At 40.0% G+C, this 17,145-nt stretch overlaps 1 protein-coding gene across 11 annotated transcripts in view; it reads left to right on the forward strand.

Annotated features, from left to right (window-relative positions):
* SULF1 (sulfatase 1) overlaps positions 1–17,145 on the forward strand; it is a 183,550-nt gene that overhangs the window by 150,364 nt on the left and 16,041 nt on the right. For all 11 annotated transcript variants that reach the window (XM_085052995.1, XM_085053004.1, XM_085053003.1 and 8 more), the window contains 5 exons: positions 423–598; positions 1,154–1,282; positions 1,549–1,605; positions 2,588–2,717; positions 16,697–16,913. In XM_085052995.1, the coding sequence (XP_084909121.1) occupies positions 423–598; positions 1,154–1,282; positions 1,549–1,605; positions 2,588–2,717; positions 16,697–16,913 (709 nt within the window). The remainder of the gene's footprint in view (positions 1–422; positions 599–1,153; positions 1,283–1,548; positions 1,606–2,587; positions 2,718–16,696; positions 16,914–17,145) is intronic.

A 17,145-nucleotide genomic window follows, 5' to 3' on the forward strand; every position in this document is an offset into this window, starting at 1 on the left:
CCCAAGCCCACAACTGTAAGGAATGAGAAAGTTGTAGACTAGCACAGTAAATCAAATCTGAGTACCTTTTCCCCTAAAGCCGTAGCAGACTTTTTTCATGAGCTGTGTTTCAGTACACAATGAATTTTGGAAATACTAATGGAACTACCCCATCATAAACCACATTTTTTCTATTCTAATTTTGTGGAGCTGTTTAGTTGTCCCCTCTTTTGAGTGTGAAATTGAACTTGCATGTTGATTTTTTAGCAGTACAGTAAAGGCAAGATGTAAAAATGCCAATCCCCAGAATCTGTGTCAACAACCTCACTGATGCCATGCTTGGTACTGTATATTTAAAGGTTATAAATTATGGTTATACATGATAATGCACAAAACATGTTTTGCTACACTTAACTCAGAGTTCTTTCTGTGCTGGGTTGCAGTTACATCAAATGCTTGCAGAGATGGGAGAACTGGAGAATACCTACATTATTTACACTGCTGACCATGGATACCATATTGGGCAGTTTGGACTGGTCAAGGGGAAGTCAATGCCATATGACTTTGATATTCGAGTTCCTTTCTTTATTCGTGGTCCAAGTGTGGAGCCAGGATCAGTGTACGTTCCCTTATGTCTCTAGCACAGCTGTTGAGCCTAATGTAAAATGTTTCTGAGAGCGTGTAATTATCACTCTGTCTAGTTTCATTTCATAAAGGATGCCCTATTATTGCAGAGAAATGAGTCTCATAAAGAGGCAGTTCTTTCGCTTTGCATATTATGAATAAGTTATAATGCAGATGAGAAAATTGTGAAATGCCTAGTCCTGTAGGGTTAGACTTGGGTTTTGCTTTTAAAAACGATGTGCTCATATTTACTGCTCACTCTGTCGTTTAGCAGAATGGGTGGCATAATTGTAAATGAGATAAGAGCAGTGTAGCTGTTGCACCTCCTAGTTTTATTGTGCTTAACTTTTTCTTTGTGATATCAGTCTGCAGTACTGGCCTATCGTTCTGAGTTGTAGACTTCAAAGGTGGTTTTCTAAACTTAGCACTTCTGTAGAGCTTTACATCTTCAAAGCCCTGATAAGCATTAATTATCATTCTATTTCCAAGAGAATGTGAAGACTTACACGTTGAACACATGACAACTATGACCTTTTCTGTTGATTTGCAGAGTGCCTCAGATAGTTTTGAATATTGATCTTGCTCCAACAATTCTGGATATAGCAGGCCTTGACACACCTCCAGATATGGATGGCAAATCTGTCCTAAAGCTTCTGGACTTGGAGAGACCAGGAAACAGGTGGGTCACAAGATTTTTTTTTTTTTTAGCCAGTTCAGAAGCAAACACCTCAGTAAATCAACAACTGAGTGGAAAAACACATTCTGTGAAAATGAGCTGTGTCATGGCAACGACCACAGCTTTTCCATTTGAAGAGTCTCTTAAGTAGTTGATCTATAAAATTGCACATATATGTAAGTGGAGAGTTGTTTTTTCAAAAATAATTTGTTAACACTTACAGTGGTATACTTCAGTGCCAGCAGTAAATATTATTATTTTACTTTCAGGTTTCGAACAAACAAGAAGACCAAAATTTGGCGTGACACATTTCTAGTGGAAAGAGGGTAATTATTAGGGGTGAGAGAGTTTTGGGAAAGCCTGCCTGCTGGGAACACTCCCTTGTACACTCTTTCCTTTCTGCTCCCTCCTCTTCTTTTTTATAGTCAGAGAAGCAGTAAAGTTTGCAAGCGACCTGACAGGCGTGACTTTTTTCCTAGTTTCCCACCACTGCTTTGCAAGCTACTGTGCTCCCAAGTCCCTTTCTCTGAAGAAATTTGAAAGCATGCTTTTCTGTTGATTCTCAAGCCTCTTTGCCTAACGTTGTGCTTGTGCCCAGTTTTGTCATTATCTGAATAATTTTCTTACTAAATCTCTGTTTCAAATCCAGCTGTGCAGAATCCGCCCATCAACTGATTTTGTATTTTCCATGACACATTAGAAGCATTCTTCATTTTTGTTCCAGCTAACTCTTATGTGTAAATTAGATTCATGACTATAACTGCTCCTCTCTTCACTGATAGGAGTGAACCCACTCACCTTGCCAGTTGTTGCTGTGAAAATTTTCTCCGGGTAAAAATTTTACAGCAATTTCCTTTCGGCACTTTATGACTTTGCTGATTATGAAGACCTTGTCTGATGTAGTACAAAAGAGTGCAGGCAAGACACATTGTGATATGTAAGATACAGCCAAGCTTGTGCTGAGTTTCAAAGTCCTGTTTTGTCTTCAGCTGGGTTTTTCAGCCAAGCAAGTACTGCTTCAAAGAGTTTTGCTTTGTGAAAGAACCTACATTTATGTATGAATGGTGCTGAACTGTATCAGTTAGACATATCTTAGCAGCACTTATTTCTCTTTGGGCAATTTTCAGCCAATCATCTGAGACTTTTTTTCAGTATGTGTCCTAAATTGAAGGTCAGTAGCAGAAATGTGAGAATTTTTTTCCCTGAGAAGACATTAAACTTTCAAGTAGTTTCATTGTTCAAGTTACATTCATCCTTAGAGCTTAGAACAATGTCTCTAAACCATTCAACTTTATTTTTTTTAATAAGCAAATTTCTACGAAAGAAGGAGGAAACCAACAAAAACACTCAGCAGTCTAATCAACTACCAAAGTATGAGAGAGTAAAAGAATTATGCCAACAAGCCAGATACCAGACAGCCTGTGAACAGCCAGGACAGGTAAGCCACAAGTAACTGCAGTTTTCTAGATGTCACAGGGAAATATGTATTTTATGCTATGGGTCAAAAGAATTTGAAGAATATGGCATTTGGAAGGTAACTAAAAGATCATTGTTGTTAATATCTTCAGAGGGAAAAAAGAATAAACTGGACAAAAGTTTCTCCAAGCAGTGGTCCAATTTAAGGTGTTAAGGACCTGGTCCATAGTTTTCTGTCTTAGTACAGAGCTTATAGTAAAACTCCCATGTTCAAGCATAACATGAAATGACTACTTTTTCTTTGATTCAGTGCTAAATATGCAAGATAGTTCAGTGATAATTGTGAATAAGGGAGAGAATCTTTTTGAGGGGTGAAAGCTTGTACTCACTGGGCAAGTTCAGAATTACCAAAGCAAGGTGGTTAGTCCTAAGGTTACACATTATTTCATTTGCTGGGATGGGCAACTGAAGAGCATACTTGGTACTCGTCATCCTTTATTATTTATTGAAACACCTCAAATAGAAGGGTCCCCTTGCCCAGAAATGCTCCCTGTTTCAGGTCACCATAAGGATTCAGGCAGTGATACCCATTCCCAAGCATTACTTATTCTTCTGGAAGCTATAAATTATTTCAGTATAACGTCTGACTCAGACACAAATATCAAATTGCCTGCTCATAAAACCAGAAGTTACTGCACCCCTGCCTACTATGCTTACACCTGCATCTCTGCAGTGCACGCACAGGAAGAGAACTAAATTAAGAAAAGTGATTCTGACTCCAAATTCCCTTCAATCCATCTTTAATTAACGCTATACCTATGGTAACATATGAAGATGAATTTACTGGGGAGATGTGTGAGCGAGCTGTATGCCTTCTCATCGACACCCCTCCAGCCACGCTGGGGCACACGCTGGGGGCCCCAGGCCGTGCCTTGTGCCTGCCTTGCCGTCCTTGTACTCCATCCCCATCCCCACACACCTCCCCGGAGAAGTGTGAGGTGATTTCTCCCAGGCAGGCCCTCACGCTTTCCCCTCAGATGTTTGCTCAGAGCCCTGCAGCCAGCCGAGGCCTGGCGCTGCACTCTCGCTGGGCTGTGCAGAGCGAGGGCACAAAGCGCTCTCTGTGCTGCTCTCCCCTCCGCTGCCACCCAGGGTGCCTCGCCAGGAGCAGGGCAAGCTCTTCAGGCCAGCCCGAGGGTGCTGGGGAGAGCTCACCTCGAAAATGCTCCCTCCCTACCTTTCCCCTTCTCGTCCTGTGGGGTGTAGTGTTACAGCAAATAGTGGTTAATCGCAGATTGGACTGGATTAATGTTTTGGCTGTCACATCCTTGGTCAGGTCCCCTGTCACAGCTCTCACCTCACACATGCTCCTTAAATGCAGCCACTTTTGAAGGGATATACACAATATCCCAGTCTCACCCAAGGGCAAAGTTTTCAAGAGTTCAAGCACTGCCATTATAAACAGAGATTAAATTTGAAAATCTGAACGCTTTATAAAAACTAAAGGAGATCAATGAAGTCATTTAGACTCCTAGACGCTAAGATGTTTCATTTTCAAGTAACAAAATATTTTCTTTGCAATTATTCCTTATGTTTATTACTTCTTACCCCAAAATCCAGGTTTGGAATAACTGCTTTTCCACATATGAATAGAAATGGTTAAGTGCCCTGACCAGATACCACGCCTGAAGAAATAGGAAACATTGCTCACAGCCCTGTTCTCAGCCCAGGGCAGTAGACCATCCCCTACTGGTGAATCCAGTTTGACCAAAGGATGAAGGAAGAAGGGCTTCAGTCAGCAAGGAGGCTAATAGTGTTCAATAGTGGGTCTCCCAACTCCAAACTCCCATTGAGGTCTTTTAAATGCAGAAGATATGTTGGCTGCACAGAGCCCAGCAGCCATCTCTCACAGCTGGGTGAAGGGCAGGGCTGAACTGACCTTTCTAAGATCAATTTTCAGACAGAGCCATTGGTGTGTACACATTGTTTTCTCAAACGAATTGATCGAAGTTGTCCCTGATAATTCTAACATCCTGGGGGCTTCCTGCAGGGAAGTTAATTGTGCCTATGGAAAGCTTCTGTTAGGCAGAGCATCATGAGGGCTGGAGTATCTCTGGGCTCGTTCAGCCCATGTGGCATGGACCCACTCCTCCCACTCCATTCGCCCTGGGAATGCCGTGCCAGCCCCGGGAAGCAAGGCCAGTTTCTCTCTCAAGGACAGACTACATGTGGTGCTCACAGGAAAGCCAGCATAGAATAAGTAAGGTATGAATTTTAAGAACAGCACCAGAATAACATGAAATTCAGTGAACTGTCTACAGGATTTTTTCCATGTAGAGAAGTTCTTAAAAAAAAAAAAATAGTAGATCAAATAAATTGACTTTAGTTCGGATGTGTTCCAACGTGCACTTCTGAGCCATCACAGTTTAAAATGATGTTCCTCTAGCAGATTTGCTCTAGTCATTTTGCACCTCTTAGAAAAGAGAAAATAATGCTGTGCGTGTCTCAGCTTTGTTTTATCTTCAGAGATTAGTATACTCAACTTCAATTACATAGGTGCATATATAGAAGTAAAATCTTCATTTAAATTATGATGGTTTGTAATACTTCCTACATTTACTTTAATCAGGTGCAGTTAACATCAGTTAAATTAAAATTGCTTTCACAGAATGAGTGATTGCTGACAGATTTTTAAATAATGAAATTACTGGTCTGTGGGAAGCTGCTGCTAAATGTCTGAAACTAAGAATAAGCGTTTGGGGAATTAATGCACCATTAAAAGCTTGTTCTTAATTTAAATTTACTCTAGTCAATATGTAGTTTATTTGAAAGGGAGAACACAAGGAAGCTGAAAAAGAAAAAAAATTTTTTCCTGTATTAAAATGAGGTGCAATCCTGAGACCTGCTAGTTCCAAAATCTCCAAAGATGTGGTACTCAGGATAATAATTGCTTCAGCTTATTTTCTCTTTTATAAAAAGGGAAATAAAGGAACCTAACATAGTAAAGATAATTTTTTTAATTAAAATTTTCAAAATTCCAATTTTTTCCTATGTCCAGTGTGTATCTGGAAATAGATAAACCTAAAAATGGGGGGGGGGGAGGGAAGAGAGCAGAAAATACTAAACATCTGTAAAATATAAATCTAAAATACTTTCTATATATTTAAATTTCCTAGCACCATTGACAGATTGCATCACTTTCATTGTAGATCACTGTCCCCTTGCTGTTTTTCCATAATCCCATTTATGGGAGGACAGTTTCCAAAAGTTCACCCACCTTCTTGAGAGCATCCTAGAAACGAGATGTGCATGGGATGTGTTCACTCCTGAGTTATGCTCCGGCAGTCATTAATGTGGGTCAGCAGTGAGCCCATGCCAAGGAGAGGAGAGCTCCTGCTGAGCTGCCTTAGCAAAAGCACTGCTCACAGGTCATGGGAAGTGAGTCCTCACCTCTCCCTGGGGCCTGAGGGCTGCAGCTGGAATGCTGCATCCGGGTTGGGATCCCTGTGAGCAGCGGGGCTTTGGTACTCTGGAGCAAGTCCAGTGGAGGACCCCAGAGATGGGGAGGAAGTACTGAGAAGTGGAAGAGGTTTGTTTGGCCAGGGGAGCAGAAGGCAAATGAGGAACCTAGTTGTTTCCTTTGATTAACTAATGGGTAATTAGAGAGAAGACAGACCCAGGTATGTCTTGGAGGTGCACAGCAAAAGGGCTAGCAGTGAGAGACAAGTTGCAGCAAGGGAAAATCTAAATAGATGCATGGAAAAAAGTGTTACCATAAGTATGATTAAGAACTGGAGCCCAAAGAGGCTATGGAAAGTCCATCCCAGGAAACTTCCAAAACCTAATAACATTGCTGCTTTGAGGAGGAGGATGAACTAAATGACCTCCAGATGTTCCTTCCAGTACATGCTCTTAATTTTTTGCTTGTTTAGTACCTGTACTTGAGGAATTCATGTTTTCTTCTTCCTGCTCAGCTTCATAACTTGAGAAGTGCTGTAAATTTTATGATCTTGTAAGTGAGTTATGGGTCACCTGCCCGTATCATATTTGGATATAGACCAGATTTGAGCTCCCACCCTTCCCCAGCTGTTGATCTGCACTCACCCAAAGCACAGTCCCATCACACCAGGCCAGGTTCACTCCCCCAGCAAAAGGAGCAGGAGTGGGTGGGCTCCCTGCTCAGCTTTGGGGCTTGAAGAAGGTTAGAAGTTTCCTTTGTGGTCCCTGCACACCTCCATATGAGAGAATGCTCAAGAAATTATGATGGGAACGGGAGATTTCTTTCATAGTTTATATGCCAAATTTGTCACCAGTTTATATGGTGTAACTTACTGAGGTCACCTGATTGAGCCCAGTTGGTTTAGCAGTGGATACTGATAGGTTTTAACACTTAAATGGTTTGCAGGGAATTTTTATGTTTCCTTGATGTATATTTACCCTCTCAGTAATAAGCTACACAGTACAGAAATATTGATTCATCAGCACCATTGCTATCCCTGTTTTTGTTTTAAAATGGGAAACAGTTGTTGTCAACTTGTAATAAAGCTTTGTTAATTTTCCAATAGGGCAAAAATGTGAACAAATGTTTCTCTGGATTAATACAACCTTATCATGATACAGATCTCTTCTCAGCTTTCCACTGGAATAACCCGAGACAAGAATATATGTTAGTTCAGGAGGTTTAGAGGCAAGCTGCTCTTAAATCCTCTAGCAGGTTATTTTTCTTGAACTCATTCCATCTTCTCACTCATGAAATTCTTCTGGATACTTAGCAAATATCAAATAAAACCATGTTAACTGTGTTTTCATTTATACTTTTTCTTTCTCTCTTCCCTTACCTAAACGTGTAATTAAGGAGTTGAGTTAATTCAGAAGTATTTATTCTTTTTCTCTCCAGTCTGAGTCATAGGAATTTTCCTAAGGCATAATTTTGACTACTGGGACCTAACACTCTTTCCCAGATCACAGTTACCTTACAAGGTCTGGTGACTGATAGGCTGGGTGTCTCCAGTGTACTGCTCAATCCATTATTTATAATCAGTATCAAATCCATAGCCAAACATGCATTTTTGTCCTCTTAGAAAAATTACACAAACCACAATCTTTTTTTAAAATTTTCCCAATAGAGTAAAAAAAGAGAACCACCCTCCCAAAATGAGGACTGTGAAGCACTGTGTTTAAAAATTCAGCTCTTAGATTGGATGACTCAGCAATGAAACCCAGACACGGGTCTGTTTATTTTATGGGCATCCATCTCCTACCATCTGCTTGGCACTACCTGCCAGTTTGTGAACAGCAGAGGCCTGAAACTTGTAAAGATCCATGGTCTTCTGCCAGCTCCAATGAGCACTGACAGTGGGCAGAACAGAAAAATGCATCGTGCTGCCCATGTTGGTATGACATGCATGCACATGAACTCACAGTGTGCTAGACAGGTATAATGTTGTAGTTGCACCTTCTGTGTGCTCTCTTTTTGTGCACCTCAGCTTTAGGGATGCATAATATTGTGTTTCCTCTGGAGGAACTGTATCCTGTATCCCAAAACTACCCTGAGGAAATAATGTTTCATTTGGAGAAAATGCCTGAAGACTGTACAGTGAGATTTTGGTTAGATTAGGTCTCAGTATGTTTTACAGTGATCTAAGGCTTTACGGGTAGTCACTGGAGACATGTTGCTGAATCCAAACATCAGCTCTGTGGTAAATGTGCAAGATTCTTCTGGCTCTGATCCAAAAAGCATGTTATGTAGCCTGTGCTCCTATTTCTCACGTATTCCTCACCCTCTAAAAACCTAGCATAAGAATTTAATTTTACTATTCATATTCATTTTTATCAAATTATCATATCAGCATTCAGTCGAAAGCACATCTCTTTGTCATACTAAAAGAACACTTGCCATCAATCAGCTTACAGATAATATTGTAAAGGAAATTAGAATGGGGCTTATTAGGTGTAGTCTGGTTTGGCTCGAGTATCTATGTTCTCATAAAATAAATATCACAGACCATACATTTGTATAGGTCAGCTTTATGACCAGCTGCAGAGTATGAATAAAAAGACATACACTGGTAAGAGCTGGCCAGAAGTGTCAGATGGCTGGCCAGCCACTGACAGCCAGACCCTGAGCACCCACTAAAACCCAGCTAAAATTGTGGTATGGCACACAAACATCACTCATGGATTCTGCAGATTCCGGAGCAACCACCTGATACTTGCAGGAGTCAAAAGGCACTGGTGATCAACCTGTTTACCAGAGCACTGATTCAAAGCTGTCTCTTCTTTGCCAGATACCATCTTTTCATAGTAATAATTCAGCTGAGCATCTATACACAGGCTTAACTGGAAGCACAGGTGTTTGGGACCAGTTATGTGCTTAAAATTAAGTGCATACTTCAGTGCTTTTGTGAACAGCTCTTGGAGCTATTCCTTGCTTTAGACTCTGCAGAGTCATCCCTCATAGCTGACAGAAATGTGCCTGCAACTTAGTTGCTCAAGAATTCATAGGAATTGCCAGAAATTATGATACCTCTAGTTAAAATACCATTCAGTTCATGAGTTGAAACCAAATATGAAGATAAGATCCATTATCTCTAAAAATAATCTTTCAAAGCATGGTATTTCATATTTTAGCCTAAATAGTTCACATTTCAGCCTAAATATTTAAGTTTTTATTAAACAGAGAGCAGCTCTTTCCAGATCTGACATTTTTTTTTAAATTCAAGCAATTCCTAATTGGCAGTATCAAGTCTATTCTGGATAAAATCCAGAGATATTCCAGGAAGATCACTGGATTCACTGGTTTCATCCCTTTCAATGCAGGACTGTATTCAGCATTTTCACCATCATGTTACTAATGTTCTCTAACAGAAAGACTTTTTAGTGTAATGGCACCTGTTTTAACAAAGCAAATCCTTTAAACATTTTTAAAAGTAATTCTGTGTACCAAAAATGTCTAGACAGAAAACATAGTTTGTGCAAGAATTATTTTTAACACTTTCTGTAGTACTCCTTTGAGGTTCTCTTTTTGTAGGGTTTCCTTTTTAAAGTATCCTGTTAAACAGAGTGTAAGCTAAGTCCTCTGCAAGTTAAATGTATATGACACAATTGTAACAGATTATTATTGGTATTACTATTTATAGCTAAAAGATTAAATTTATCCTTTTCATTGGCCCCTCTTTGTTTGCAGCTGAGAGTGGATGTTTATTGGATAACAACAGAAGTCTCTTGATGTTGAGTTGTAGCTACAGACAAGTTAATAGATTTGGTAGAGAAGGCTACCCAGGTGAAATATTTGCTGTCTTGACCTAGGTTCCTATATTTCTAGAGCTGACAAAGCAGTTCATGCATTTTTTATAACTAGAGAACCACTATAACTGTGACACTTAACATTAATCTTGTTTACACAGCAAGAATGCAAAATTGTGTCATGTGTAAAATTCCTAGGCAATTTTCTCATTCTTTCTTTTCATAAATTTGTGAAGTAGCTCAAAATTGCCAATTTTTATATAGTTATTTCTGTTATACAGTGATTAATCTCTTAATTCCTTTCTTCCTCCATTTCCATGCCTGTGTATTTATCTGAATGTATTTCTAAAGCCTGTCATACATTTCTGTCCATATTATATCAGTTCTTGTCAGACAAACTTCTTCCCTATGTGTTGAACCATTGACCATTGCATTTTTCAGGAACTCTTCTCAGGGACTAAGGCTATATATAAATAACCATCTTCAAATATATTCACATTGTCAGACTCTGGAGCATGATTCAATAGAAAGTGGTTCAGTTATGAAAGAGTGGTACAAAAACTGGAATCTGCCATTATGGGCAGTATCAACTCAGTTCTAAAATGGAGGAGATTTTTTTATCCACAAAAATGCAACAATTCCAAATTCCCTGAGTGTACCTGGCAAGCTATCTCTGTTAAACAGCTGCACTCGTGCACAATGTTCAAGTACTGCTGAGATGAAACAACACAGATTAGTGTTTCCAGGGGCATTTAGGAGCCTTGGTCAGGACCAGGGTTCATTTCTGCTCTGTGGGAATGCGCAGAGGACATGAGCTTAGCCAGTAAACATTTCTTAGTATTCAGGTCCTGTTCAGCAGAAATGAACTGCTGCTACTCTGTACTGTTTACCATAGACAACTAATTACAGGGCACTTTTCAATATGTGGTGTGACATGGCCTCTTTTAATGGCCCAGAGAAAGCAAAAGCAAGACAGCTCTGATGGCAGCAGCACAGCCCTGAACCAGACTCCTTTTCCAGCATTATCACATCAAGTCCCCTGGCACTCCCCCAGATCTGGTTACTGCTAATGGAGGAAAACAGTACACACATACTCAGCCCATGATGGTATTTCCATCTAAACTGTTTTCAAATTTAGAGCATACCTTTCGAAACAGGAAAACAGGGAAATGAGATCTTGAGGACATGTTTAAATTCATGAAGTCTTCATTTTTCAGGCCTTATCTTAACATTCCCTAGGCTGAGCAATAATACTCAGAGTCAGTCATACATTACAAAAATGAAAAAGCACCTGTAAAAATATCTCTGCTATGTTATATTTCCGGTTGCATGTTTTTCAGAGTTTCATAACTTTGTGATAAAATCTGACAAGCTATTTAACACTGACATGTCTACTGCAAATACTAGGTGTTTACATTTCATAGAAACCCTTAGCTAGCCTACTGCTGGGACACTTTTCATGAATTGTCTAATTCATTTCCCCTCTATGTAAGGGGGCAGCAACTGTCTCAAATCTGTCACAGCCTATTAACTGCACAAAGTTGATTTGAAGTCCACCCTTAGTTGCTATTTACAGTGGAGCACATCACAATGATTCATTCTGAATGTATAGTTTCATGCCTTAATTATAATCAGCAGTGAAATAGACTTAATTTTGAAGCTGTGGCACAACTGATTAATACCAGGAAATTGAGACCCCAGGTAGTCATGAAGCCAGTTGGTGTTGTCTTCCTTATGTAGCTCTAAGTCACAACTGGAGCCATGCCAGTAGCAAGGAAAGGCAAAGCCACCTAGTGCAAACAATCAGTTTTAACCAGCCCATGTCCGACCTTTGTCTTTGAAATGTCTTTATAAGGGCAAACTTCTACCCCCAGAAGAAAATCCATTGTGCTAATGCCATTATCCAAGGAAAAGCTCCTGCTGCATTACTGTTGCAGTGCTTGCCTCAACACAGAGGAACCAGCACGGGTATTTCAATGTTTAAACTTCAGGTCAGCAGAGATTTAAGCAGAGATTATCCTTCAGCTTCTGAAGGATAGGGCAGGATGGATAGGATAGGATAGGATAGGATAGGATAGGATAGGATAGGATAGGAATAGTGGTTTAACCCCATCCAACAACTAAGCCCATGCAGCCACTCACTCTCTCCCCCACCAGTAGGATCAGAGAGAATCAGACAGGTAAAAGCTGGAAAACTCATGGGTTGACAGAAAGTTTAATAGAGAAAGAAAAAGCAGTGCATGCAAGCAAAGCAAGAGGGAATTCATTCATGCCTTCCCAGGGCCAGTGGATGTTCTGCCATCTCCAGGAGAGCAGGGTTCCATCACATGTAACAATGACTTGGGAAGACAAATGTCATCACTCCAAATGTTCCCTTCTTCCCCAACTGTTTATACTGAGTGTGATGTCATATCATCTAGAATATCCCTTTGGTCAGTTGGGGTCACCTGTCCCAGCTGTGTCTCCTCCCAGGCACCCCCAGCCTCCTCAGCAGTGTGGCAGCACAAAAAGCAGAAAAGGCCTTGGCTCTGTGTTAGCACTGCTCAGCAATAACAAAAACATCTCTATATTATCAACCCTGTGTTCAGCACAAATCCAAAACACAGCCCCATACCAGCCACTGTGAAGAAAGTTAACTCTTCCCCAGCCCAAATCAGCACAATAGGATAGGATAGCAATGCCTTAAATTGTTAGAAAAAATTTTTAGACGCAGACACACAGTATAGGAAAGGGGTTTTACCTTGGTTTAATAGGATCCCAGATGCACACCGACGAACAAGCAAGCCCAAAAAGCCCCTACGATATCTCCCGTATACAATTTATAGACAGCCTAGATTAGAATACCTATCTAAAAGTCTCCAATAAGAAGTCTAACAAATGTAGTAATTGCCCCCTTATTAAAATTGCCCCCCCCAAAAGATTACTACTTAGTTTACAAAAAACATGTCTCAGTGATGGGGGCCCTGTTCAAGGTTGTGCGTCATGCTTTTGAGATTGTGGGTATGTTTCGTCTTCCCCAAAGGATTCTGAGCAGGGCAAGGGGTACTAGGGTGATAGACTTGTAGGGTTAAGATACAGGGAGTAAAAAGTACAGGAACGGGGAAGGGTAAAAGGTTATATATAAAGGATACATATAAAGAGAGTATAAAAGTAAAATAAAAAATACAAAAACCCATCAGGCATCAATAGAACAATTTCCTTTGGAAAGGACCTACAACTATCACTGAGTGCAACAACCCCATCTCCAGGAAGCCTGTACAGTGTTTGACCACTCTCTTGGTAAAGAAATGCATCCTAATATCCATTCTGAACCCCTCCAACAGAGCTTTGAACCATTCCCACATGTCCTATTACTGGATCCACATCTCCCTCTCTGCTTCCCCTCCTCAGAGAGCTGTGAGGAGCAGTGACATTGACCCTCAGCCTGCTTCTTATTAACTGGACAAAACCAAAGTCCTTAGCTGCTCAGTCCTTTTACACTTTTACCTCTCCTAAGCTTCTCTGCAATTTGCTGCTGAGGGCAGGGAAGGCACTGGGAAGAGCTCAGCCAGCACACACAGATCCAGCCAAGCCTCCAAGTGCATATGCAGAACAAACCCTGCTTGGTTCAGGATGGCTGTAAAGTAGCAAAGTTCCTCCCAGTGGGGTGAGTTCCATCAGCTTTCAGGTGTGGGGTTTCAGGACTCCACTGCTGTGGAAGCATTAAAAATCCTCTTTCACCTTTGCTTCCCCTCTGAACCTAAATTGAGGAGGAATGTGAACTGAAGGTGGAGAGCTGAGGTGAGAGGGAAATAGTTGCTGGAGGGTAGGTGATGAAATGAGATGAAAGAAGGAAAAGATGAGTCAGTGACAGGGAAAAAGGCTGACACAGATGAAGTTTCACAACATGACTGAAACGGTATAACACTTTGTTGCAGCCAAATGTCAGGGTCTTGTTTTTTTCTCTACTATTATTTTAGAGTTTTTAATTCTGAGTTGGTTCTCTTTTCTCCTACTGAGGTGAGAATAAATCAGTGCAGGGGTCCCTAAATTAGCATGCAGCCAGAAGCAAGGACTATCTTATATTCCTATGGCAACAGTGAATTGTTAAATTGGCTTAGGTGTCTTGTGAGATATCACTGTAAGAAAGAAGATAAACATGGGGAAAATTTAAAACAAATTATAAATTAAAATTTAATGAAGACATATTCAATTTTTGTATGTGCTAACAGGGTTATTTAATTGATGGTGAAGTGGAGATCCAGAAGCCAAAACCAATAGTGCTGAATTTCAAAGAATAGTTTGGTATTGATAGTGGGAAAGAAGGTAGAAAACAGGGAAAGGGAAGGGGCTGTGCATTCAGTCAGAATCTTCTTTTATTTGCAGTAACACATTTTATATCTGTAAAGATGAGCAGCAGGACTATTACAACTTAACTGCATAATGCATGCTCAGTGCCTGATTATGCTGGCATGGGCAGAGATTCAGGAAAGTTAGACTGAATATTCCATCTTAGAACTCTAAAGCATCTTTATAATGACACTTTTTAAAGTAAAATTTAAAAAAAAAATGAAATAGGAAATGAATCACATTTAATCCCTGTTTTAAATAGGGAACTATTATTGGCTTGTACTAGACACAGAGCGTCTTGTTTCAATGTTAGTCATAATACTGTTAAAAATGATCTAAAAGGTTATTGAAGCCACTCCTACAACCTCTTGCTATAATTAATGCTAGACAAAGAGAATATTTATTCTACTTTAAAATGCTACTTTTGAGACTCTTTAAAAACTAATGCCATATGTTTATAACTGTAACACATACCCAATAAACACAGGAAATACAGAGGTGCAGTCAGTTCTTATCCTGTAACAATCTTCTCTTGCTGAGGTAGGAAGGGTGCACATGCTACTGCAGGATATAATCTGTAGATCATATCTGCAAAGCTTTACAGTTCTTGGACACTTCTTCTTGTAGAAAGTTACACTGTCACTTGCAGATGAACATTTATACTGAAAGTTTGGGCACGAGTGTAGTTTCTCTGCCTGCCATCAGACCTGATCAAATTAATGTCTTTTTACACATGGCTTACTGCTCTGAGATCTGTGTCATGCGAATCCACGGGAGGATGTCAGCATGGAATCCATCTTTAACTCAGCCCGCATGTTAGGCTCTCGTGGTGCTGTAGTTCAGACCCACATCAGCTCATTCCTCAGGTTATCAGGTCAGCAAATCTACCTGAGGCTTAGTTTTCTTTCTCCATTCTTCAGTCAGCATGACAGCATCCCCAAAACAGTCCAGAGCAGCAATTAGTTAATGGAACTTACCGAAATGTGTATGCTCTGATATTAGTGTCCATTTCAAAAATTAAGTTGGAGACTCTATTAGGACAGGCATCCATCTGTCTTGTTATTATTAATGAGGCAAGAGAAAGCTACTTATGCTATTTAGTCATGGGAACCAAAAAAAGGACACATTATAGAGAAACTTTACTGAAACTGCAGCTAAAAGGTTCCAGTTATCAATAGCTTTATTGAGTTTTGTTCTTTGCAATATCCAGCCAAATTTAATTGCTTCGTTTGAAGATTCTCATCATTGTGGCTGAAGATGCAAAAGTGAATTAAACTCCCTGAGTAATTGTCATTTATGGTTGTATTACAATTATAAATAAACGTAGCTATTTCTAGTTCTCCCTGTTGTTATTCAGACTACTACTGACTTAAAATCTTCACAGGCTTCTTATTTTATGTAGTGTATTGTGAGTGCCATGTATGGCAAGCTTTGGGTATAGGCAAAGGAGTTCTGATCCCTCAGCACCTACCCATATTTTTTTAAATGACATTTAGGGTTTTTAAGACAGTGTGATGTGGAAAGGAAATTAAAGTCCCAGTTGCTTTTTAATTTGAAATATGAAGGCGATGGGATCCATTGGAAAAATCCACCTGGAATCTTCCATCTGGTTCAGTGATGTTGATAATTAAGTCAGACAGATATTGTGCAGACAAACTGGAAAAAAACCTCTGTTTCCTCTCATTCTCCCACACTTGCTCTGATATTCAGCACACATACAATGCTTTTTACAGGTACTCCTCCCAGACCTTTTCCTCCCAAGCCTATTACAAATCTCATGACTTATAAATCCAAGAGTTTATTCAAGATAATTTCTTGTTTACTGTCCCTAAGGTTCTTCCCCTTGCTTGCACCTGCTGGCTGTAGGGAGTGGTTTATGTATTTTTCTATATATTACATACACAATTTTTCCTTTTCTTTCCAAAAAACTCTACAACTGAACCAGTTCTTCTCCATCTGTGGGTTGCTTTGTTTTTGTTTTTTTTTTCATTTTTTCCTGAATTAAGCTAGAAAGTCCAAGTCACAGAAAAAAGGGGGAAATTTTTTTTCAAAGAAAATGAGTTGGTGAAAACTGTCCTGCCAGTACTCCTCAACTCAGTGAATTAAGAGTTTTTACTTGCTTTTTTTCAGGGACATGTGTAGTCTAGATACTCTTGATTTATATATCTTTGGGTTTTTTGTCTGGGTTGTATTTTTTTTACCCAGATTTTAAGTGATTTTGTTTAAGCTTATGTTTGCCTAGCATGAGAAGACATTGGGAAAAATGTGACTGAATTTGTGCCCTAAAACATTTCCCTTCTCAGTTTGCTGTTTAAGGCACTGCCTAAATTTTAAAAGAAATTTACCTGTTTCCTTTTTTTATCGACCTGAAAGCAACAGGGGTTTGGAAGGCTGCTGGGAAATCATCTTTGTGCGTCTCTCTCACAGAAATGGCAGTGCACAGAGGATGCTTCTGGCAAACTTCGAATTCACAAGTGCAAGGTGTCTAGCGACATCCTCGCCATCAGAAAGAGAACTCGCAGCATCCACTCCCGGGGATACAGCGGTAAAGACAAAGACTGCAACTGTGGAGACACCGATTACCGGAACAGCAGGACCCAAAGAAAAAATCAAAGACAGTTCTTGAGAAACCCTAATGTGCAAAGTAAGTGTTATTTGATCTCTTGGACTCTGAGGCAGAGAGCAAGGGAAAAGGGCTGGCAGAGCATTTTCCTACCAGTATGCTCTTGCTTTCACCTCCGTGTCTAATGAAGATGTCTGTAATTGGTAGTCAGCTTCTACATAATTGCCTCTGTAATAAGTACCTAAAGTGGGCCTAAAGCTGGAGAGAGACTTTTTACAGGGGCATGTACTGATAGGACAGGAGGGAATTGTTT

The sequence above is a fragment of the Lichenostomus cassidix genome, chromosome 2 (genome assembly GCF_008360975.1).
Source record: "Lichenostomus cassidix isolate B80296 chromosome 2, HeHo_3.0, whole genome shotgun sequence".
NCBI classification, from domain to species: domain Eukaryota; kingdom Metazoa; phylum Chordata; class Aves; order Passeriformes; family Meliphagidae; genus Lichenostomus; species Lichenostomus cassidix.